The following is a 26712-nucleotide window of genomic DNA, read 5'->3' as shown; positions in this document are numbered from 1 at the left end:
ATAACTCTCGATAACTGATACATTTTTAGAAAGTATTGCAAAAATTCTGTGTAAAATGTTCTAGAAATTGATAAAACTTCAATTTTAAAAGTTAATATTTTATGTCCAAAATGGATGGTTTTGTTGCATTGAAAATTAACGTTTTATGATAAAAGAGAAAAAAATCACAAATATTTCAGTTTTTATGGGTCAAAAACGATATGCCAACGAGTTTCCAAATAAATTTATACAAACTTTATTAAATCCACGAATCCAATGATCCATTGGAAATCCATTTTTTTTTTTTTTACATCTGAAAAAAAAACAACACAAAATTGCAATTTTCACCGCTTTTTTTTTTGTCCATAACTTTTTATTTTGAAGCAATTTAGAAAATGTTCTCATTCGTATAGTTGATTTTGAAACGCCTGTCACTTTTTGATTTATATCTCAACTCCGAATTTAGTTTCCTTGAGCTCAAAAATCAAATTTTGTATATAGAATAAGTTCCTCATATATGACCTCCCCCCTTCCCCTCCCATCTTAGCCTGACTAGTTATAAAGGTTCCGCCTCCTAGGCCCAACAGCGGGGCACCTATAAAAGACACACACATTTCTTTTTATAAGATAATCTGTATTTTTTTTTCTCTTTCTGTTTTTCTTTCTTATCAAAGAGTTTATAAGTATAAGTAAATCATACGGTGGAGCACACACCAGTTGACATGATTTTATGCTGCACCAGCGTCCTCTATCAATCTATACTCCAAACATACCCACACATTTTGCTCTATTAATATAGAAAACAAACCTTTAAGTATTCATTCTCATATCTTTGATTCAAATAAATATCCTTCATAATTGCATTCAACATTCATTCTTGTCGTTAATAAGCGCAGTCTTTCAGCAGTTATTATCAATCGAGTAACAACTCAGTATTGATTATTTTCTCCGGCCTCAAAGAGGCGTAGGCAATGTAGCATTAGTAATAAAGGTGGATGTTCTTCGAAAGTGCTGAAGTATAAATAGTATAAACTTTTTTTCTTCTTTAAGTTGAATATATGAATTAATATAGGTATATGTGGAAGATTAAAATATAATACATTAGTATGGACTAGGGTTTCTTATTTCTTGGGAAAAGGGAGATTCCAGGAAACACATTTTAACTTGGTGAATCCCTGGAAATTTTGGGATATAATAATTAATCATTACTGAAAATTAAAATTATATTTTAGGCTGGTATAATAGTAAGCCGTACATTTGTGAAAAGTCCAAGATTCATTTACAAATGTATCCAAAAAGTTAAATGCTTATCATTATTATTTCATTCCTGAATAGTCAACTTCATTTTCTACTACATACAATTATATAAAAAGCCGGATGAAACATATTTGTGTGCTCATAAAAAACAGAGAGTAACATTGAAGATACATTGTAGACTGAGATATTATCTTCTCCTTTGATGTGGCGCACGTCCGTGGTAAATTGGGAGATAAAATCGAGATGTCGTAGCTGCATTGGTGAACAAGTGGACTTGTTCTTAACGAAGGCCATGGTGAGGGGCTTTTGGTGGGTGTTAACTTTCTTCTTTTGATAGATGAGGTGTTTTTTTAGGAGTTGATACTCCTTACTGTTTTTTTTATATTTACTCAATAATTTTTCCGAATCTTTGTTCGAGAATCTGTTCTCGAAAAATTATAAATCCTTATTGGACACAAAGTAGAACTAAGGATTGATGTCCGAGTACTTCTTGCCAATGTATTTGTTTATTTCCTTCTCCATCTTCTCTCTTGTAACAGCTGAATGCAGGTAATTTAATAAAACGTCATGACAGCTAAGCTGCTCTTCTCCAAAACATTCTTCAAATGGTCAAAGTGATCATTCTGGTATTTTTTTAATTTTTCAAAAACAAACAATTTTCATCATTACTTATAGCTCCCAAACAAATCAATAATTATATTACATCTGCCATTCATATGGTGACACACTGATGGTTATACTTTTTACTCAGATGTTTCCTCTTTAAAGAATATTGAAAAAAGCTTAAGAAATAATAAAAAAACACTGTTCAAGTTATCAACAGAAAAAAACTTGGACGCTCAAAATTTCTACAGAGTTATTATCTTACATATAATATACGTAATTTTAATATTAGAAAAAATGATCTCTGAATCTTTTTTTTCCAGTGTTTTAATGCATGCTAGAAATTCATTATAACATCAGAAATGTTAGTTCATTTCTTTTTTAATTAAGGCAATTTGACTGGTTTTAATTTAGAACAGTATTACGTTACTTATCATTATATTTCCATGAAACACTGATTAAGCCTTGCACGCAAGCTAATAATAAATGTATATAGCAGCCTAAAAATATTAATCAAATATCCTTTCTAAAAGGTAAGTATTTTTTTTTTTTTTTTTTAGAAAAAAAAGATTTAGGATCAAGATAAAATAATATCGTGACTCAGAAAGTATTCTTCCTGACATTTTTGTTTAATAGTTTTGGCATTCCACGTCATTAAAAAACTGGACGTGAGGTCAGTTCACTAACATGGAATTTTTTGACTCCCCTTCCCCCTTAGTAGTGTTCTGAACAATGATTGGTTAAAACATATTATATTAAGATGTGAACCATTCCACATAATTATTATATGATTACACACCTAGTTGATAATAATTGGCTAACTGCCAACTGATTTTGAGCCTTTTATTTTGTTTCTTTTCTGGAGGAAAGGTTGCAAGGTACGATGATGGCAAGGATGTAATAGATCAGGGGTTCTAAAATGGGGGTACGCGCACTTCTTGGGGTACTTGCAGGGACTCCAGGGAGTATCAGAGATTTTGAAATAATATTTTGCAAATGAAACATAACTCATGGGCGTCCGTAGGGCGTGGCTGGAGGGGCATACAGTCCCTCCAGCCCTCGTCAATAAATAATTTTTGTTTTTTGGTAGAAAATTTAATATTTGAAATTTTATTTAAATTTCTGTGAATAGCTATGGATTCTTAAAATAAAAAAAAAAAAAAAACAATTATAATTGAATTTTTCTTCCAAAAAATTTAATTTTTTGTAAAAAGCTATTGGCTTTGCAATTATTTTTTCCAAAAACTTAACTTTTTTGGGAATAGAATTGGATTTTGGTAATTGGTTGTGAATAGGTAAGAATTTTTGACATTTTTTGAGAATAAATATGCATTTTCGAATTTTTTGTGAATAACCCAGAATTTTTGATTTTTTTTCTAAAAAAGAATAATTTTTTGAGAAAAGCTGTGGATTTTTGATTTTTTTTGTGAATAGCTAAGGACTTTAGAATTTTTTGAGAATAGGTGTTGATTTGTGAATTTAATACGAAAATTTTTAATTTGGATTTATTTTCAAAAGAACCCCAGCCCCCTCCCACCCACACAATATCATCACACAGACGCCCACTATCACTGAAGCTAAAAATGCTTTGTGCTTGGGTTAAATACATATACATCACTAGAAAAAAAGTTTGAAACCCCCTGTGATTTTGTGCTTAGACTCTATAAGTATTTTGTATTTTATTGGTTCGGTCTCAAATGATTTTATCTAGACTGATTTTGATCTATACTTTGGCTGAGACTCAGACAGTGAACTAAATTATAACCGTTTTTAAATCGTAAATCGATTTTTTTCTGTCTCAACTAAGGCCCCCAATTTCTTACTTCAGCCATCATTGATATTTTTAGTAACAATGATGAATAAAAAACATCTGAAACATCTTGAAAGTCTAAAAAGTACTAATTTTTTAAACAGTTATAATTTATTCTCATCTGAAAAGACTCTCTTCGCGTGCGTTCTTATAAATTTTGACTTCTCTCCAGATACTTCCTGCGTGACATTCTGTCCGTAACGAAACTTGAGGGATATCATCCTTAGATCCTTATGGATGATTCAACTCATCGAATTCCTTGATATATTGACCTTCTTAACCATTTTAGCCATTTATTTATATGAGTTCCTGGAAATTTATGCTTTAATTTTCTATACGTTTTCTGGATTACTAGCTGACTTTGGTTATCCACTTGCTGCCTTTCATCAATATTTATAATCTCTCAAATCTTCTTGATATTATATTTTATAGAACTGAGACTAATTTAAGGTCTCAAAATCCGAGATTTACCACTATGATAGATATTTTCAACTTCTTTCCTTAGATGATACATATCGACAATTTTTTTTTTAAATGCTATTTTGTTATAGCAGAAGGCAAGGATTGAACACTGATTGCGAAACAACCAATCCTATCACAAATAAATACTTTCCTAATAAGATATTACGCACCAAATCTTTGAAACTTAAGAATTTTAGAGAACTCTGTACATTAGAGCATACCTGATGCAAGAAATATTATTTTATTTTTTTCCAGCTCCAATTTTTGATTATGAATTCACAGGGTATGTGGCTTAATTCAAATAAATTTTTATATTGTTGTACATATATAAATTTTTATACGTAATGTAATCGAAATATAAGTACATAAGGCATTAGCGGCTTTGTAATATTAACATTATTTGAGATTATTTATTTTTGGACATGAAAATTATCAAATATGATTTCATGTTACAAAAGTATGTCGGTGAATTTCCTTCTCTTCCGAAAGGTCACTTGGTCTTATTATTAGAAATATTATGGAATTTATGTCTCAAAAGGCTTCTTGTCAATCATTTTCAGCAAATACATTATGAGATACGTCAATATAAATACAACCTTGAACAAAAATAAAAAGAAAATAAATTATTTTACTTCATACATACAACCCAATAATTCATAGACATATTTGAGTTAATTATAGTCTTTATATTCAAATTTATGGGATGAATTAAGATATGCAAGAACTTCTACTCTAGTTTATCATTTTTATTTGATTTATGAGAATTATATGGGCTCGGAAATGGCCTTTTTCAAATAAAATTGAACAATTTATCATTGTTTTGTTGTGACGATCAATTTAGCCTACTTTAAGTGCGATTTGTAGCGTAGGCAAAGGGTTAATAAGAATATTTTGTTGATAGAAATTGTCAAAAATACAAATGATATCCATTATTTATGATAAATTATCCATTGTTTTTCGATTCCTGGGAATCGATAATATGGATAATGCTTAAAAAATATTACGAAAATTATGGACACAAATAAGTTTAGTTTTTAAGTTTTTTTAGGAAAGTATTAAGGGTATCATACTTTAGTCGATTGCATAGCTAAGTAGAAAAATGTTCAAGAATTAATTAAAAAATAGAGTTTGAGTTTGGTAGAAGTTGGCGTAATTGTTAAAAGTGCCTCTTTTAAATTTATCATAAATCCTAGCAATTTTTTCATGAAGATCTTTTTTAGTGTTTGATATTTGATTGAAATATTTTTTAATAACTTTTGTTTTCTTCTGGGATGTTTTGTCCTCATCTATGTTGGGTTCATGTGTTCTCTTCACAAAGTCAAGCTTTTAGCCACTGAAATTTGCCACAGTAATTGTATTTTTCTATTTTGGGTAAAATGATCCCAAACTTTGCTAAAATGAGTATTGCACTCATCCACAAAGTCCAACATTTTGTTTAGAACTGAGCGTCAATGGGATGAAAAATAATAAAAGTAATATTAAACTGATTGAGTTTGCATCTTACAAACTATTTGTATTAAATTATTATCAACTTGTAGAAACGTATTTGTTATTACAGATTCAAGATAACTAACATACTAGAGTCGATAAATTTACCAGGAATTGCTAAAAAAAATATCTAGAATCGATAAGAGAAGTTTGTCAAAAATCCCGGGAATCATCGATTCGAGAATTCCCAGAAATGAACACAAGTATTTATACTTGCTTTTGTGTTGACAGGCCACGTATACAAAACATATTTACATTAGTATTGCATATGTACTTTATAGATGAAAGGCTGGAAGCATTTGTTTCTTGATATATCAAAATATTTATTTTACATACAATAGACTTTTCCGTATTCGAAATGATATTCATTACCCCTGCAATAAAACCTGTTCTGCAAGGAAATAAATAATTTAAAGAGAATTGTATCTTTACTGTGGTGTTTTATTTTGTTGTTGTTTTTTTAAAATACATACATATTTTTGTATAACTTAATATATTTTTCTTCAAAAATGCTAATATAGGTGTAGAACGTTATCCTCTTTATATTTTTTTTTTCTCACGGAAAAATAGATCATATAACAGACAGCTAATATTAACAAGAATCTTAATTCAGTATCTGCCCCCTTCTTTTGTTCGTGCTCATTGAAATGCCCACCCCTAATTATATGATCAGAGGTGTATAATATACGTCTTAAAAAGTGGGAGTGTCTATTGTTATATAGATATTTATCTATAAATAACTATATTTTTCCGAGTATCAGGATAAATATAGAATTGCTAAATATTCAAATATATTGTTTTAGGAGCATACTAAAAAAATATTACTGATAAACCTTATTTCCAACAGAATAAGATACGTTTGTATCAATCCTAGGGTTTATAATACACATAAAGAATATAAAGAGCGGCAAGGTGTTTATTGAGGCGGTTGCTATCGATTCAAAATGATGTCAGAGGTTTTCAGTGTATTTATGATATCATAATCTATAAATTATTTTTTCTCTTGATTTTCAAAGAATAAACAAAAATTATACACTGGAAACATACACCAGTTGATGGGATTTTATGTGACGCTAGCGCCCTCATGTATTCTATACTTATAGATGATATTATTCTCATTTCAGTAACGGAGAGTTAAGCATGAAAGATTTATTACAACCAAAAATATATTCTTTTTTCATCATTTCCTATGATTGAAAAAATAAAATTATAAGACAGTATTTAAGATGTAGAAATGAAATAATAATGTAATTTATTTCTATTAGAAAAAAGCTTAACTTTTTTTGGAGAATAATGATTAGAACAAATTAACTTTTGTTAATTTCTACCACAATGGTACTTCTAAATTATTATTCATTGCTTTATTTATGGGCTGTAGATTTGTGTAATTGTAGGCCAACTTAATCCTCCGTTACTAGCTTCCAATTTTTAAAATGAGTACTATCCTACCAACCCGATATAAAACTGATATTTCAGCAACATTAGGATAAATAAATAAATTCTATAATTTTATTTGACATCTGTAAGTTCATAATCTTAAATAGTTGTTGGAGAAGCGAATATATGGCCCGTTAATACAAAAGTAAGCTAAAGGGATTTATTTTTTAAATTGAATGTACTTTTATACAAATGATCGTCAATGTCTATTTTTTTTTTAAAGGAGACTTATAAATCCGATAATTGTTTTATATTAAAGCTAAAGTTCTGGGGTATTCTAATTCATCCCATAAATTAGAAAACATAGCCTATAAATTACTCAAATCTGTTTATCAAATGAAGGGTAGGGATTAAAAACTCGGAATAAGTTTAGACGTCAATATCTTGGTAATTCTGCAATCTATGTTTATTAAAGTGTGCTCATCAGATTCAACTGACAAAATTTATAATAAGAAATACAAAATCCAAGGACATTTTTGAGTTTACGAAGCTGCTCAAATCAATTATTTGAAATGTTTCCAAGTCTTCAAAAGAGAGTATGGTGGGTCAGGAACACATACCAGGAAGACTCATGATCGTTCTGAGAGCAAAAAAATGCACTCCAGACTTCCTAAAGGCAAATTAATTGTAGTTTCGTAGCTCATCGGATCTGAACACCTTGGATTACTATATGTGGAATGTCTTGAAGAGAGAGTCCATTAAACGTCCATTTAAAACTCTATACTCCTTGCAGGCCTCCATTCTCAATGCAGTTGCCAACATGAGCAAGAAATTGAAGCTAAAGGTGGTTGGTTTCATTGATTGGCTTTCCTATGTAGCTCGTCAATATAAGAGCATAAGATTTGTGAATAGATGAAGTTATTTTGGGATTCCGAATTCCAAAGGGGTGGCGAAAGGAAATTTTATCCGAGAAAAACTACCATACCTCATAAGGGAGTTGAGTGGACTTCTTCCTTGAAAATGAGATAACTTGATTGAAAAAATAAAGCAATTTATTCACAATGTGAAGATAATTTTAATATTTCAAAATTGGACCACATATAAAATACAAAATAAAACAAAACTCCTTAGAGATGCATATTTTTTTGATAGATTTTTTTCAAATTTTACATTAAATATTTTATTATAGTATAAGTGATAATATTCTTCCTCACTATGTATTATGCATAATTTATAAGAGTCTACAGAAGAGCGTCGTTTTTCATCATTTTCTAGCCTAACAATAAAAATATATCGAGCTCGGAACAAGATATCTACTCAATAAAAACACTTTTTAATCATAAAAATTACTTTTACACCCGTTTTATTAACCCTAATTTTAATTTGGGGATTGCTTTACTTAGCCCTTAAAGCTAAAAAGGAACCTGAACCATAACAGTCCTAAATTACTATAATCACAGATATTTTAAAATTTAAATGACTGAGAGAAAAACTAAGATCAGTTTAGGATTCTGCACTCAAGGATTGATTCATTTTTTGGCTTGAATTCATTTGTACAAAATGAGTGTTAAAAAATGTATATATATAGAAAGTGGAGAAAAAAATTAAAAGCACAAGATATTATAAGGATATTTCAGTTCATGAAGTCGATAAACGTCATAAGGAAGTAAAAGAGGGGTTAACCTTATGAACGTTAATTTTATGAATTCAAACTATATATTGTTAATTTGTGAATTCGTCTCTACTAAAAAAAAAGGGCTTTGTTTTCCTTTGGCATAAGGCACTTTCATAACATGGATTTAAAAAAAGAAGATCTATTTGAAATTTTTTAAATAATAGTAGTATGAAAATTGTGTGTACATTGGGAGCATAAAAAAGCAAAATCAACATGGCAACCCCAATAATTTGAACAAGGTTTTGAAAGAGCAGCTTAGCTGTCATTACGTTTCATTAGATCAGCTACAATCAGCTGTGACAAGGGAGGAGGGAGAAGGTAATATACAAGGATATTCGAAATGATTACTCCTATTTTGATCCTCAATTCTACTCTGAGTCCAACAAGGACATACAAATATAATCTGCAACAAATGTGTCTTTTATGAACACACACGAATGATAATTGAATCTATTGAGGAAAGGATGTTCACTACTCCGAAATTAAATAATAATGACAGTAGATAAGGAAAATAATTTTAGATTATGAATTCCAAAAAAGTGGATCAGTTAAAAATACAAACGATTTACATCACTAAATATTATCATCTACCTAGTACATCTTCTAATATATTTTACAAGTGTCCACTCATATAGGCGGATTCTTTTTGGCATGTATCTTTTCGACGCAAATCATTTGAGCTTGCTTCTTTAGGTGCAGTATCATTTCAGTGTTAATATAAATATTTACAAATTAAATTCTGGCAATTCTGGTCAGATTTCAAAATAAAAACATATCTATAAATTCTTTGAAAAAACTATTCCAAGCAAACCAAATTAACTTGTATTAATATTCAATGAAAGATAAAAGACATATAAAACCATCACTTATTGATACAAATAGCCAAATTAATGAAAAGAGAGATTAGTTTTTAATATCATATTCCAATTAGAATTACCTTTAATCAAAGTAACTATACAATGAAGTATCATGTCATCACTAATTAATTCAATTACGTCAGTGGTCTCAACAACAGCAATAAATGTTCATATAAAAGTAGTGATTAATAAAATATGACATGTGTAAAAATGAAAGAAACTGAAAATGAGCGAGGTATTCCCAACAATTCGGATAATGTTTGGGAGTAGAGCAGCTTAGCTATCATAATATTTTATTAGATCAGCTGTTAGCAGCTGTGAGATCAAGGAAATAAACACAATTCCCACTCTGTATATAGTCCTCAATTCTACTCCGAGTCCAGCCGGGACTTGCATTTATAACTCTCAAGCAGACACTCATAGTTACTTTCCCTCTTTATGATTCCAAGTATTTGTTCATACTTTATACTTCGATGTTCCCTCCTCAAGAAATAAATAATATTGATTAAAAAATTTAGCTTTAGAAAGTAAAAGTAAAACCTGTTCAGTTTACCAACTGGAAAAAGCCGTTCCCACTTTCTTGGCATATTTTATACAAATTTGAATATAAGTTCGGAATTTTCAGATATTAAATATTCTATTTACACCGTCCCGTCTTGTAAATCTGCTTTGAGTCATGAAATATACTATTATGCTGGAGGAGTCAGACCACTCAAATAACACTGTAAGTACTTCTCCAAAGGTAATTTTAATACATTTAAACATATCATACTTACATTAATCTATGATTGAAACAAAATACGGAATATTTTGACTAGATTTGAGAAATGATCTATTGGGAAATGTATTATATATGTATAAAACGAAACAACGTAAATTTTAATCGCGCCGAAAAGAGCCCTTCTGAAAGGAATCACGTGGATATGAATGATCACCCTTTGACATTATGAGAGAAATGCAGGAACTGCTTAAAAAAATAACAAAATGAACAAAGAGAAACTGTGGTTAAATACCACAAAGATGATTTTTTTTTTTTTTACTTCAAAGTGAATATATTTTAATCAAACCATCGACAAACATGACAAGGTACATGATATATAAAATATTAATGCAATTTTTAAATTATATTCATGATATATTAGTAGGTTTTGATATATATATATTAAATATTTATAAATTATTGGAGTCCTTTGATAAAAAATACTTTGCAAATTATAATTCTAGAAGATAAATTACATACTAACATTTTTTGAAAATACCTTCATTAAATAAAATTGGCTTTTTCAAAAAGATGATTCCCGGTAATTACACCTATATGCTACGGTAAGTTAAACTAATGGTAGGGTTATTTTAATAGTAAAAGACATTATATAAAAAAAAGTGTCTGAGGAAGAAAAATGCCTATTTTTACCATCAAAATTGAGTGTTGATTAAATTTTACTAACCCTTTCCGTATGAAGCAAATTGCCCTTAAAGTTGTATTCAAAATTGATCGTCACAAAAGTAGAATAAATAATTGATAGATTTTATTTGAAATAAATCATACTGGGTCATTATATGTAAGTCTCTTAAATCAAATAAAGGTTATGAACTATTACTAAAGCTCTTGAGTAACTTACCTCACCCACCAAATTTGAATGCAAAACTATAATATTGACTCAAATATCACTATGAACCACGAGGTTGTATGTCCAATATATGTACATGAGTAAAAAATATCTCCTTTACTTGATTTTTATTCCAGACTGTTTTTATGTTTACGCATCACAACTGTCATGTACACTATAATTACATTGCCGATTAGATTAATTCGGAATATTTTAAATACACATTTAAAGCAGTATATAAATAAAATAGTCAAAACGGGTAATTCCATGTCAAATCAACCAAAAAAAAAAAAAATGTCACCCGACCCTCTCAGATTTGGATGATTTTTGGCACACTAGTTCAAGTGCATGATTTGACTAAGTGTGCCAAATTTCAGTACATAATTCTAAGGTACTCATGAGATATGGATACTCGTCCAAGTCCCTTTTTGAACCAAAATTTTGAACGTCGTTTTCATGTCTTTTTAAGGAACGCTAATGTTTCTTGTATATTTTTTGATACAAAAGAGATTACCTCTTAAAATTTGGTATTTGACTATTTTAAAGTATGAGGATTCCAAAAATGAAATCAAAAATATAATATTTAAATGTCTGATGACATCAATTTTACCACCATTTTTTAATTAAATTCAATAAATAAATTTATACAAATACTCACTTTAAAAGTACTTCATATCTAAAGAAGAATAAGAATAAGATATTATCTAGATCATCATAAGTGTCGTTAGCAAAAAAATATATAAATTCTAATCTAGAAATTTAATTTTTTAACTAGTTTGAATACTGAGATGTTTCAATATCCATAAGTACGTATGTAAAATTATCCAAATTTCCTTAGAAAAGTATGAAAACTTTAAAATCCCACCCTCAGGACTATGATAAAAAAGCCAAGCTGATTCTTAGCACAGTGATACCCCTACATATTTAAAATACATTTCCAAAGTTTCGTTATCGTAAGACTTGGGCAATTTGTTCTAATTCTTGATCAATTACTTGCCAGTATATTTCAATTTTTCATTTTTTTTTATTGCAATCAAAATTGAGGTCATCAGACATTTAAATATTATATTTTTGACTTCATTTTTGGAATCCTCACACTTTAAAATAGTCAAATACCAAATTTTAAGAGGTAATCTCCTTTGGATCAAAAAATATACAAGAAACAGTATCATCCCGTAAAAAGACATGAACAAAAAGGGACTTGAACGAGGATCTATATCTCATAAACACCTTAGAATTATGTGCTGAAATTTGGCGCACTTAGTCAACTCATGCATTTGAGCTTGTGTGCCAAAAATCATCCAAATCTGAGAGGGTTGGATGACATGCCCTCGTCCATTTGACATGGAATGACCCAAACGTTAATTATAATTAAGGACATAACATACGACTATATAGATGTAAAATTATACATTTAATTAGATCACCTTTTGATCGTTTTCTCAATACGTGGTAGAAAAAGAAATATGCAAGTCCAATGACAGGTCCACTGTTTTCTAAGATACCCACCTTTGTGTTGCAGTTTGCACTTAAAGTAATAGCCAAAATGGATTGTCACTATAAAAGGAAAACAAAAATGATAAATGAATTTTTTAAAGGTGAAATATCAGGCCCAATAGAGATTGTGTTCTCACATTGTTTTTTTCCTACATGGATACGCATTTTCCCTTAGAAACCAATCTAGTTCGTCTACTTTGTGACCCTTCTTCATTCTTATATATAACTAGGATTATCTTTGAGGTAATTTATGACTCATAACACCTTCATCAACATATTCTGTTTGACCAATTCTTCTCATCTTATCTCGAAAGCGCTCGAAAGATAATGTCAGTCTCTAAATTTGCTCACTATTTCCATCTTCCATTATTCTTATTTTATGAAACTCTGCCCTTATTTCACTCTGTACATTCTGTTCAGTTATTGTATACTAAAATTTATCAAATGCCTCTATAATTGTAGAGCTTACTCTTACCTCCTCTTTTTAAGAACTAGGCAATACCTAAATCAATAATGCTCGCTTTGTCGTTTCATTCGTAACACTTGCTCTCTAATAGGTTTCTAAAAACGAAATTTTCTACTAATGATAATTCTTTGAATCTCCATCCCACTTTTCAGGTTTGTATCCAGCTATTTGAAATACTATAACTCTTTGATTCCCTTTTCGTTTTTACTAACTCCTATACCATATGATTTAGGTGTTCTGTATTTTTCAAAAATGCATCTTTCAAACGGGAATGGTTTGAATAACAGCTCATAGACGCTTCTTCTTCGAGTCTAAAGACATCCCTATCGTTAGCTCTAATATTATTGCCAGTACCTTCTTCAAGTAGTCGTATATCTTTAATTCTCATTCTTTCTTCGATATGTCCTATATAATTTCCATCAAAATGTGTTTCTTCATCTTTTAGAGCAGATCCCATTCCCTAACTTGCTGGCTTACTTTGTTTTTCACGAATTTATCATTTCCCAACTTCATCTTTTCTATTTCAAGCTTAATTTTCAGTTATTTTAAGTTATGATCACGACTTCTCTGAGATTCCAATCCAAACTTTTTTTACTTTTGCCATCATGACTCTTTCTTCCAAATCTTCTACTTCTCTTTCTGAAAGTAAGTTCTCCTTCCGCGCTTTGGTTAGCTCTGCTATAGTCAACATCTCAACTTTCCTCCTATGCTCCATCAGCTCTGTCTTTAAAATTTTGAGATTCGTCACTGTTACTTCAAATTTGTCTGATTATTTTTTCCAAATCTTTACTCGATAATCCGTTCTCTAAGCCTCTTTCCAATCTAGCTCTCTGGTTCCCTTATTATCCTCAAGCAGCTTTATTTAACTCAATATCTCTTTAACTTCTTTCTCCGACATCTCGTTTGTAATACAACATCTGTTTTCCTCCTTGATGCGGAATTTCATAACTATTTCTCAAGCACGTAGTATTAAAAGTGTCTAGCTAGAAGGAGCAATTCGTTATCTTTAAGACTCGTCCTATTTGACTCCTTAGTGAACATTCATAATAAAATAAACATTAATTATATAACTCTATTTCATTAAATTTATTAAAAACTTTTAATGGAGTCCCACCAAATACACTGATGGTATTATTCATTTGAAAAGTATGAAAAGGAAAACCAAATATCAACAGGTTAATAATTAATAAGTGACGTCGATCCAAGCCAATATCACCGCTTCATTTAGCATCAAGAACCGTCGTTATTCACACAACGCAAGAGATTGAACTTCTTTTTTGATATTGTACATTGTGGGCTCTGTAAAGGTATGTGTAACTTTGGTGGTGGTTTATGATCGCCATGTGGATCCTCTGCAACTGGAGGGTTCAGGTGTTTTTTAATACTAAATTGTGAGCCAAAAACGTGAGCAATTTGAATTAACGTGATAAAATCTGGATAGAGGTGTCCCTTTTTTTAGATGAACATGTTTGTGTGGAGTCTGTGTAATGGCATCACTTAAATCCTTGTTCATTTCCATCCGACAGAATTGATGCGGTCAGTCGCAATGTTACTTCCTTCTTTTTGGGACAATTTTGTCGTCAGGATACAGATTGTTGACAGATACCCATTTCTTGTTATCAACAGGTGTTCTCTCTATGCCGTGCACTTCGAGCCTTTTCTGGTCTATATGTCCATACATCTTTAATAGTGGTAATACCACACTCTTTGGATAAATGTTAACCCTCAAGACCGGCCTTTATCGGATGGTCATGCATTGCTTGATATGTAGTTCGCCCAATAAAAGAGTGAGTGCAGTGATTCTTGGCATTCTGAGCATACCATTATTCATAAACCAACTTACTTGTCTTGTTGTCACGTGTTCACATCATTAGAATGTCTTAAATGATTCGTGAGATTGAGAGTGACGGGGGGGATTTACATGCATAAGTTCACTTACTCAACTCTTGGTCTGAGGTCTATTATATACTATTAGAAAGGGTTCTTAATGCTCAATGAAGCTGTGGCAGTGGCTAATGACCCGCCTTTTCGACCACCAGTTTAGTTGAAACACCATGGGCTGGGGTGTTTTATAAGGTATTGAAAAGTGTTCTTTATGCTCAGGGAAGCAGTTGCAGTGAGTAATAATCCCCCTTTTGACCAGTGGTTAACTTGCACAGCCCGTGGGATGGGGTGTATCATGATATATTTGATGGTTTCCTCGATACTCAGGATAGCAATGGTGATAGGTTTTGATCTACCTTCGAAACCAGCTGTCCACTTGCACAACCTGTTGGCCGAGATATTTTTCTCTTGTGATAATCTTTTATAATAATATATAGTTTGATTGCCAAAATACAGTATAAATTTCAATGAACATGCAACAGATTAGGGATTTATAATCTTCTAATATAATGAACCGAATTGCAACTTGAAATATTTTAATGGACTTCAAAATCTAATAAGTTAATTTTTTTGAAAAATAGCTATTTAAAATAAAACTATTAAATAGAATATATTTTTATTTTAAACCAAATTTAAAAAAGGCCAAATCTAATTTTTCAATGTCAAATTGCTAAATAAAAAGCTAATCTGATATATCTGTTAGAATATCAGAAAACACAAGATACCGTCAAATATTTTTTAATGTTTGTACGTATTATGAGCTTTCAACCCATTTTGATGATATTGCTATAACTTTGCTAAAAATTACTACTTCAAGTAAGAATGAGTAGTGACCACAACTAAACATTAGGCGGGCTGCAATCTACAGGCTGGACTTCCCGCACTGGATTATCAAATTGCTTGCATAAAATTTTTATCTTAATCAAATTGCATAGAATGAATTGTTTAATATTCAAATTACCCACTATCATTTTACCTGACAATATAAATAAACTTAAAATTAGAAATTTTATAGGTTACACGTGCATTTTGCACATTGCCTGCTTAGATGAGCATGTTGCACATTTCCGCTCTGAAAGGCATTTTGCACATTGTCCATAACATATATATATATAATAAATCTGACATTTTAAAAGTAAAAATTAATTTTATTAAATTATTTGCATAAGTATCCAAAAATTGTGATTTTTTTTTATACATCGTATGTAAAAAAAATCCGGATATAGTCCCTTTTTTCGTCATAAAAATAGATGTTTAGTTTATCTAGATTTGGCTGGCTTTATTTAAAAAAAATGTTATACACTGAGCTTAAGCAACGCAGATTAGGCTTATATTATTATTTCTTAGATGAAGTAGGGACGCAGTTTTAGGATATGTTCACTAAAAATGATGTATCCATAGAGAAAGAAAAAACTTACTTTATTAATATGGAGAGTACATTTCTAATAATTATATGGGTAATTATTCCAGAAGTGTTTAATCTTATGATTTCTCATTAAGCTCAATGACATCGGGTAATGATATCTTATATACGTATGTATATATAGATTAGGGATTTACTAATATACATATATACATGGGGGAATGAGGAATAAACTGTCGGTTAATTACATTAGGCAGAATACTATATCAAAAAAGGGGATTTTATTGATTAATTATTATTGATACGTAGTGTACCGGGTGCTACACGTAAATCGGAACGCTTACTAATTCAATAATTAATGAAGGTTGAGTGTTTGAAATTAATTCATATTTCAACATATATGAAATTATTCACAATTAGTTACAAAACAAAACAAATTTGAGCTCTCTCGCTAACTTACAAGTCGAGAAAATGACAATTAAACGTGATCAACAAATATTCATTCGCGCACTCCAAGCAGTTGGGCATCTCCTCGACCCCTACCTACGACATTAACAAGTCCAAAACGTTAGAGAAGAAGCAATGGTCTGTCAAAAAGGCAAAACTGGAGACAGAGGAGTTAAAGAAAACAGTCGAGGCCAATTTTCTCAAGTCCCAGAGAGCTATTAAAAAAGTGGGTGGATCGAGCCTTGTAAGGGTACAGAGGTCACTTTTGTCACCAACAGTGAAAGAAGGCCAACTCCTCTGCTGCAAGTATATTTTGAATGAGTCTTTTGAGTTCTTTTGAAGACTTTTTCAGGAGAAGGCCAACGCTTCTAAAAAGTATAGAAATCCCCCCCCCCTGAAAAATCATTGTACATAATTATTGTGGACATTCATGGATAGATAGATGCATGCCCAAAAGATTAATCTCCTTTTTTCCACCATCAAGTGTTCCTATTATATTGATTCTTTTGTTCAACGATTAAGCAAAGAAAAAAAAAGTATATTTATACACATTTTATAAATTGGTTTGAATGTTATTATATAGGAGTACTTATCCGTAAAAGAGAGAGAAAGGCAATGAGGCATGTTGAAGAATCTCAAGTACAGGAGTGTTAATTTAATATATTTTTTTAATATTTCTGTTTTTAGGTGGGGGAATGTTTATTTCTCAATTTTTTTATCTCGGACGTCACGAACACACAATTATACTGTGTATTTTGTTATGAGCTGTTAATATTTCTGTTTTTTCCTTCAAATTAATGTTTGGAACTTGGATTAGTTGTATTAGAGTTAGCTCCTTTTAAGTTTTGTATAATTTTGCACAATTTTTGAATAATAATTCCATATTTAGGAAAAATTAGCTAACTATTTTGTTTTTTTCTTTTCGGAGAAAAAATTACTTGTTACAATAAAAGTAACGACGTACTGCGATGGATTTAATATTACATAGTTTCCCTTCCATATTGATTAATGTAAAAATTACGAATTTTATTAAAACAAAAAATTTTAATTAGAGACATTTTTTAAGGGAAAAAACGACGCCATATTTATTTTCTTCCTTTGACATTTAGAGACTTGATTAGTATACATTTCATCATGGAGCGATATACACTTGATCAGCAAATACAAATTAACCAAATTTATTATTAAAAAACTGTTAAAAGCTGATGCTGATTTTCATCCCAAATCTTCAGTAATAAAGCTCATTTTTGGCTCAATAGCTTTGTTAATAAGCAAAGTATGAGTTTTTAGTTAGGCAACAATTCACTAGTGCTTCATAGGACATCATTGGATCCCCCCAAAAAATACTGTTTGGTAGGGAATATATGCTTGTATGGGCCATTAGGCCATATTTTTCGCTGATGATGAAAATTGCCACGTTACTGTAAATGGAAATCACTATGGCACCATGATTACTGATTTTTTTGCCCTCAATTACAAGGTATGGACTTGGCAAAGATGTGGTTCAACAAGATGGTACCACTTGTTGCACAGCAAACGTTATAATCGAATTATTGCAAAACAAATTTGGTTAGCGCGTTATTTCAAGAAATGGAGGACTTGATAGGCCACTTCGATTGTGCAATTCAACATATTTACATTATTTTCTTTGGGTTCACGTGAATTCATTCGTCTAAACCAATAAGACGATGACGTAAGAAGAATGACTTCATGTGACCCCAAAGAAAATAAACTGAAGGCGTTGTATCGCACGATCGAGGCAGCCCATCAACTGGTTCATTTCTCAGAATAATGCGCTACCCGAATTTACTTTGCAATAATTCGATTATTCAATCCCTTGTTGAAACCACATGTTTTCCATGTACATAACTTGCAATTAGGGCAAAAAAAGAAGTTATTGTGGTGCATTAGCAATTTCCATTTACATTAACGTGGTGAATCATCATTGAAAAAATATGGGCCATTGATCCCTTTAGAATGAAGTCCACACCAAACAGTCTTTATTCGTTACCTAATAATGCCCTTAAATGCACTTGTGAATTACTGCCTGATCAATATCATATATTTTGCTTATTAAGAAAGCAATTCAGCCAAAAACGAACTTCATTACTCCAGATAATTTTGCGATGAAATCAGCATTGAACGGTTATTGTGATAATCAATTTGGATAATTTGCAATTGCTGATCAAGTGTAATTTGTAGTGGATCTTTTTTTTCCGAAGGGAAAAAAATAGTTGAAACGTACCTAATGAAAAACGTCGTCGAACTTAATATGAGTCAATATTATTACATTAAAATTTATGTCTACAATTTATAGACTATTATCGATTGACAAGAAACCAAAAGCTCTGGATGGAAGTTTTATTGACTATGAATGATCTATTTTAAATGATAAACTAGTTTTAGATATGTAAATACTTGATTTGGGCATTTTAACAATTATGTTGTTTGCAATATTTGTATTTTAGTGGGTTGTTTTATGATTTAAGTAATTCTGTTGCTTTTGCCGATTAATGCTATATAAATATCATCATACATTTGTATAAAAACACACAATGGTAGATAAATAGATATAGTCACACTCCAACTAGGATAATTTCCTTCCTCCGTATAATTAAATGCTTCCTTTTTGCATGATAAGAAGTCATAAAAAGGCTTCCAACACTTATTTTTTCTTTCTTTTGTACGTGTATGAGTATGTGATATTAAGGGCTTGAACTTCCAATTTATGGACTTGTTACTGAATAAAGGATATTTAATAAATTTGAAAAGATTTGATTGTCCCATTTGTTCTAATACATAGAGATCCATGTTCCTTAAAATTTAATACTTAATGCTTTAATACATTTATAAGATAAGTGAATTTGTTCAAGTTTTTTGTTGGGAAGTGATGAAGGGTTCTTACGTATATGGTATAGCGTAGTTATTAGAAAGTTTAATATCAACAACCTAAGTTAATGCATTTGAGTAAATAATTTTCATTAATTGATTTCATACTTTCAAAAATAAAGAGTTGTATAATTCTAAAAAAAAAAGAGTAAAAACTCCCCATAGAAAAACATTTACAGCCAAAGTTGTCAAAAAAAAATGGCCTGCCCTATTCAAAAAGAACCAAGAACGAAAAATGACATGGGCTCTAAATATTAATCAAAAATTCACAACTATTCACAAAATATTTAATTTAAAACTTTTTCAAAAAATCCACAACTACTCACAAAAATCCAAAAAAAAGTTTTTGGAAAGAAACTCTAAAAATCCCAAGCTGTTCTCAATTAAAAATTTCTAAAATCTCCAGCTGTTCTCAAAAAACATAATTGCATTAGTAAAAACTTTCAAAAAACAAATTTTAAATTTAATTTATTTTTTTCAAAAATTTTAAAATTAACTCTTTTGCAGAAAATTTTTAGAATTCACTTTTTTTTAGAAAAATTTCTAAAATTCCATTGATGTTTAGAGAAAATTAATCATTTTGGAAAAAAAATTGAATAATTAATTTATATTGCAAGTATTACATTTTTCTATTTAGAATAATTACAAATATTCAATTTTCTATTAAAAAGCAAAAATTCCTTAATTGGGTGGGTGGGCCGGGTTTCTTTTCATAATTTAGAAAAGCTATAAATAGTTAAATACAAATAATAAATAAGAATCGAAATTGCAAATTAAACATTGTTTCCCCAATGCTGATCCTGATTCCGATTAATCGTCCCATCACTAATACCCTAACAATAATTAAAATGTTTGTACTCCAATAAAAAACGTCATTTAAATTCTTACATTTTTAGGTCTGTCTTTGGATAGTATATTTACAAGAATTTCAACATGATACAAGAGTTTGCTCTTCTTTCCTACCGCTATGAGTATGATTAATCTATCCTCTGCCTCAAAAGAACCACTAACTGATGATACCAATGCCACAGAATTAAGTCATGTAGTTGTTCTTACGAATGATGAATCCAAATCAGACACCAATAATACACCAACACCTACTATAACCAGTCCTACAGATACCCTATCTGTCTCTTTTCTAAATCAACACAATACACCTGACTCATCTTCCCAATCGCACAAACCTGAGGAAAAAGTGGTAAGTGATTTTTTTCTCAATATTTAAATTTTGAATACTGATAAAACAGGAAATAGTTTAATGTATTCAGTTAATAAATATTTAAAAGGAAAATCAATTCTTGTTTTATCTTATGAAATAAAACAATAGCTTTGGGATATATTCTCAAAAACTTTTTATTAAGATATATTTACAATGAATAAGTAAATAAGAATTACACATCTTCCTTTGAATTCGGTTTCCAGGTAAAACGTACTTGCATAGTTAACCCCACCAGTTTCATAAGAACATTCACCAACTCCTCTTTTTTTTTTAGGATTAGAAAATTAAGATAATTTAATTCCATATAGATGTAAATCAAACATCGAATAATTTTTTTAGCTGCCACTTTATCGACTTTGAAGATACAACCAATATTTCATTATTTCATATAAAAACAACAACAAATGTATACTGAAATATATTCCAGAATCCTATCATTTTGGGGATTTAAAAGTCTCTTCCATAGTGAAAATCTTGTTATCATTGAACACAATGTTGGGAACCGTACTCGTCCTCAGCTTCTGAAGAATGAAAATGCTGCTCTCAACTCTTTACATATTGACCTTGCTCTACAGGTGCTGATGCCTTTTCAATTTGTAGGATACATTACAAGGTTATCTCAGATAAGGTATCTGATTGTTGTTGCACCCATGTTAAAATCCTTGGCCTTCTTGGTGAGGTTCCTCCTGGGATTTCTTTTTTCTTTGCCTTGACGACTCTAGGCATCCTTGATAGATTAAGAATCCTCGTGCCTCTCTATGGTTCTCTTGATGAGCATAAGTTTGACCTTTAGGATTTTCAGGTACCTCAAGATTTGTGGTCGAAATTTGCCCCTCAGGTACTCCTTGATTATAATCTCTCTCTTAGCTTCCATTGTAGTTAACAAAACTGTTATTTTATTCAACACTGTGATCTAGTCTCGACGCAGCTAGAGTTTAAACATAATATCTCGCAACCTTTTTTATAATTATTTTATATAAAGTTAATTGAACAGGAGTTCCCATGGATCCTGTACTTACCTAAATATGAATGTTTGAATTGAAAAATAAAAGATATATGTCAGAGTTCATCGTGCTTAACGTCATCATTCATAAAAAGTGACACTTAGCTTGTCGTTAGAATTGCCAAAATTGCACATACCGGTACAAGTACGTAGTTATGAAAATATACATGTAATTTTGTTTATTTTTGCAAAAAAAATAATAATAATAAAGAGGAATAATTTGACAGACTTTTTGTGTTTGTTTTTTTAAAGAAAGGTATGACATTGAAGGTCTGTTTAATGAATTTCAATTATATACAAAACAAATAAGACTTCTATTTCTGACCTTTTTTGAAGAACTGTAGCCCGCCAACACAAACGCAAGCTAGAATGATTTTTCTAAAAATTAAGTATGGATTACATTTGTATTCTACAACGAATTATAGTCAATTTACACAGTATTTGTATTAACCCTTTTGGATGTGCTGCAAATTGTATTGATCGTCAATATAGAAGAATGAGAAATTGATAACTTTTAATTTGAAAGGGGCCAGATTGGGGGTAATATACATATTTTATATCAAATAAATGTTTTAAGCTATAGCTATAACTCTTAAGTAAATTAACTCATCCCACAAATTTGAATTCAAAGCCTATAATTTACATTTATATCTCTATGAATTATTGGGCTGTATTTACAGGGTAGAGCAGCAAAACGTGGACTATTCATTAATGTGTATTTTCTCATTACTATGAAAAGGTTTATGACCATGTTTTGATATTTTGTTTTCCCCGTCCTTTTTACATAAACAAACTATACTAATCATTTAGTCATTTTATCAACGTGAGCGAGCAATAAGTAAAAAGGCAGCGCACCTCAAATCTCCTAAATGCTGGAGTTGATGTGATGAAGATTACGGACATTGTTAAGCGTTCTAGGAGCCTGGTTTTTAAGTTGGCCAGGATGAAAATAAATGGAGAAGATCTCTGCAAGATGTCAGGAACTGGAGGGCACAATTTAAAGAGGGATGCAAAGTTCTTGTTAAATTTGGAGAATAATATATGTAAAGGAGGATCCCACTAAGTGGATGAATCGTTTTGCCAACAACTTTTCTGTGTCTCCTAGGACCATCAAGAAGTCTATAAAGCAAACCTTGGGATTAGTTTCTTTGGTAAGGTATCCACGCCACCTTATGACAGGCGTCATGAAAGCCAGGAGGCTTGAGAGGTGCAAGAAAATTCTCACGTGGATGAATGCAAATTGGTCAATTATGAAAATTTTCTCAGACAAGAAGATTTTCACAGTTGATCAATTCCACAACTACCAAAACGATCGCTGGCTTGCGGAAACAAAAGAAAAGGTTTACAGTGTTTACCACACCAAATGTACGGCCCAAACAATGGCCCTTGGCGTTGTGGTCTCTCACGGAAGGAAGGTTATTTCGTTCTTTTTCAAGGCTGGAAAGAAAATAGGTCACGAAGTTTGCTATAAGGTGCTTAGTTACACAATCTCGCCATGGCGGATAACCAACTACGTGTGGACTCAGGAAAGAGCCCCCTCACACGTTCGACAAAAGTTCTGCGCAGATAATATGGCTGGATTCTGGTCCAAAGAGATATTGCCCTTCCTCACCAGATTTGAAACCACTTGACTTATTTATATGGTGCTCTTTCGAGAGGGAAACAAATGGGACAACTTGTCGGAGGAGTTTGACATCAACTCCTGCATACCCTTCAGGCGACGTGAAAAGGCTATAATTGATAATGAATGCAATATTGGGTTAAAAAAGTTTTGCAAAAACCTTGTCAACATGATTTGTTAACATTATTTTTTTATCTATTACTGAAAATATAAAATTAATGATACATTTCTCGCATCCACATTTTACTGCCCTACCCTATCCAACAAAAAAATAAAATCTGATTTTCTTCTTTAATTGATTAATGCTTATGATTGTTTTTATCATTACGCACAAAATATTTTCTTCATTACATGCATATTTATTGTGGTAAAATTCCTTTTGAAGTAACTTTGTGCTCTATTGACTTTTTCACAATATTAAAAATACTTTTAGGGAACTTCATATTTATTACAATATATTTGAATATATTTTTAGCTTACCTAGTTACCAGATATTATTAATAGTATATATATATTAACAGTATGACGTAATAGTAACAACGTATTAAATCAAAAATAACTAACTGATTATTGTTCAAATCAAATCTATTATGAGTTTGTAATCAAAATTGTACATCTCATTTATTTAATCATTAGAAAAAGAATTCTAATTGCATTTTTACATCATTTCCAAATACAAAAATAATAACCATTTCTTGAAAAGTTCTTAATAAGTCATGTATATACATTATAAAAGTCATAACTCTTTATGTAGTATTAATTAATAATGATAATTACTTGTTGTAAGATTTGGAGAAAGGAATTGTATAGAGTAATGGTTTTCATAATGTGTAGCTGTTTAAAAGATACTCCTAACATGTCATCATAATGAAAATCCAAATCCAGTCTCAAGTTTTTGCTCACAATTACAATGACTTGAGTATTTTCATCGAGTTTATTTCAAGTCCTCAGAAAAGTAAAGATACCTTAAAGACGTATTGACTTAGTAGTAGTAGACGTATTGAAATGAGTTTCGAGTCAAAGTCGAGTTGCGAGTATTAGACTTCGAATCCAAGTCAAGTCTTTGATTGTGCGATCCAGTCGAGTTGCAAGTAAAGATAGGATAGATCCACATTTTGTCGAATTAACATCTAAATACTCGTGTAAAATTTGGGCACCTGAACTTTTGGATCCAAAATTAGACGGATACTTGTGTCGAATCTTATAAATATTTTACACGCAGTTAGGACCTAAATAAAATAGGATCTTTTATAAAGTTATATTTTTACTGAATACTGATGACAAAAAATATATAACCCAATGTTGAAATATAGTTATTAGTCATTAATATAATTATTGTTATAATAATATTGGACACGTCATTACCTCTATTCTATCTCTCAACCTCTCAAATGAAAAGTGGAAAAAACCAAAAAAAGTCAGTTGGTACTTGGCTAATTCTTTCAACTATGGAATTATTATTGCATAATAGTTGAAAACTAGTCACACGTTAATGAAAACCGATTTGTATCCAACCAATCAATTTTAAGAACACTGACTGGAGGAAAAGAAGAAGAAATTTCGAAAGCTGACAACCAAATACATTTTGTGTGTCTCAGCACGGTGTTACCTCGCTAACACAATATCAGTCGTCATTTTTTGTTTTGTTTCTTTTTCCAACTAAGTATTCTGAATGTTGATTGATTGAATTATAATTTGCTCCTTAGGTTTTTAACCGGGTCGACGAAAATGAAGTTATTTTCGTGATTTTTGTTATATTTTCGTCAAAAATTATCCGATTTTTTCTTCGTCTATTACCGATATTTCTGATATCTGAGCATCAGAGTATGGAGACGTCACATTTTGTGATGTGGATGTAGAAGAAGGACGTGGAATTGAAAAGTATTTTGAATATGGTTGTTCCTGTCTTTAGGATCATTGGATCCATTAGAAAACAAAACGCGTTGTTTTAATTGGTTTGATTATAAATGTGTTTATTTTCGGCGAGATCAATGCTCAGAAATATATTTTATTCCTCCATTGAGTCATTAAGCTAATGTGTTTTGACATTTTAACACCCTGGGTAAGGACGATCAAAAGATTAAATTCAAAAAAAGTGGAAGGAGAGTTTGTCTCACAACTTTTTCTTTCCTCATGCCTATGGAGAAATCTAGATTTCGGGGACTTTATACTCATTATTTGAAATTCAGGCCGGGAATAAGCAATGCTTACTGAGTATTTAGTTCCATTTAGTTTTATACTTAAAGTGTGTTAAAAATTCAATTATATTGTCATAGTTGTTTTTTTTTTAATTAAAATAATCATTTTATCCATATATTTTAACATCGTTCACAAGGTATAATTTTGTAAATCTAAGCCAAATATGCCAACTATTTAATTAATATGAAAACACATGTTAAAGTAAAGTCTAATGGTGTGAAATTCATTGCTAAATTATTAATCGTTATTATTAATAACCATCATATTTTGCAAGCATACATAAATATTAATTAAAACTAGATTACAGTATAACTTCACTAATCGTAGATAGGAATATATTCTATTAGTATTTTTTTTTATAAAATCTAAAATCATTTATTCCTAATAGTCCCAAAGTTTCAAATAAAATATCTTCTTACTTCATAATGCATGTTTAAGTAATGATGTGGGTATAGCAAGTCAATTAATTTTTATTTTATTAAGTAGAGCAATATTACAATGAAATATAAACAACTTATTTCCATTTGTAAGATATAGGAAGGAGGGAGAATTCACATTCTGAAACTTCAATTTCTCCATTAGGCAGAATTCATAATTAAATATTCAATGAAAAGATAACATTAATAATGTCAATTTATTTAACTCAGAGAGCTAAGTTTGTATTTCACTTTTAATTTCGGATTGATATACATGAAATGATATAATTACAAAAAGTAAACATTTTAAATTCAATAAGGGTAGTAACAAATGTTAGGGCATATCCCTTTTGATACATTATAGGAAGACATTATACATTATGGGAGAGAGGTGGCTCAGACGACGATATACAAAATATCTTTACAGTTCGGGGTACGGATTATTAATAATCGAAAGCATACGATCCTTGAAGTAACGGTAATAACAAATATTGGGAAGCAAAACCCTAATATCTCTGAACAATTTGGGAACACATTTTGGATACTCTCTGTGCGAGGCATAGCCATATTCTATTAATTCAAAACAATATGAC

At 30.5% G+C, this 26712-nt stretch overlaps 1 protein-coding gene across 1 annotated transcript in view; it reads left to right on the top strand.

Moving 5' to 3' along the window:
• LOC121123165 (potassium voltage-gated channel subfamily KQT member 1) overlaps window positions 1-26712 on the top strand; it is a 135020-nt gene that overhangs the window by 57975 nt on the left and 50333 nt on the right. Inside the window, exon 2 of the mRNA XM_071890285.1 lies at window positions 20558-20859. Within this exon, the coding sequence (XP_071746386.1) occupies window positions 20629-20859 (231 nt within the window). The 5' untranslated portion in view covers window positions 20558-20628. The remainder of the gene's footprint in view (window positions 1-20557; window positions 20860-26712) is intronic.

Source organism: Lepeophtheirus salmonis, chromosome 8, assembly GCF_016086655.4.
Source record: "Lepeophtheirus salmonis chromosome 8, UVic_Lsal_1.4, whole genome shotgun sequence".
Lineage (NCBI taxonomy): Eukaryota > Metazoa > Arthropoda > Copepoda > Siphonostomatoida > Caligidae > Lepeophtheirus > Lepeophtheirus salmonis.
This window is presented reverse-complemented; position numbering and strand designations above follow the sequence as displayed.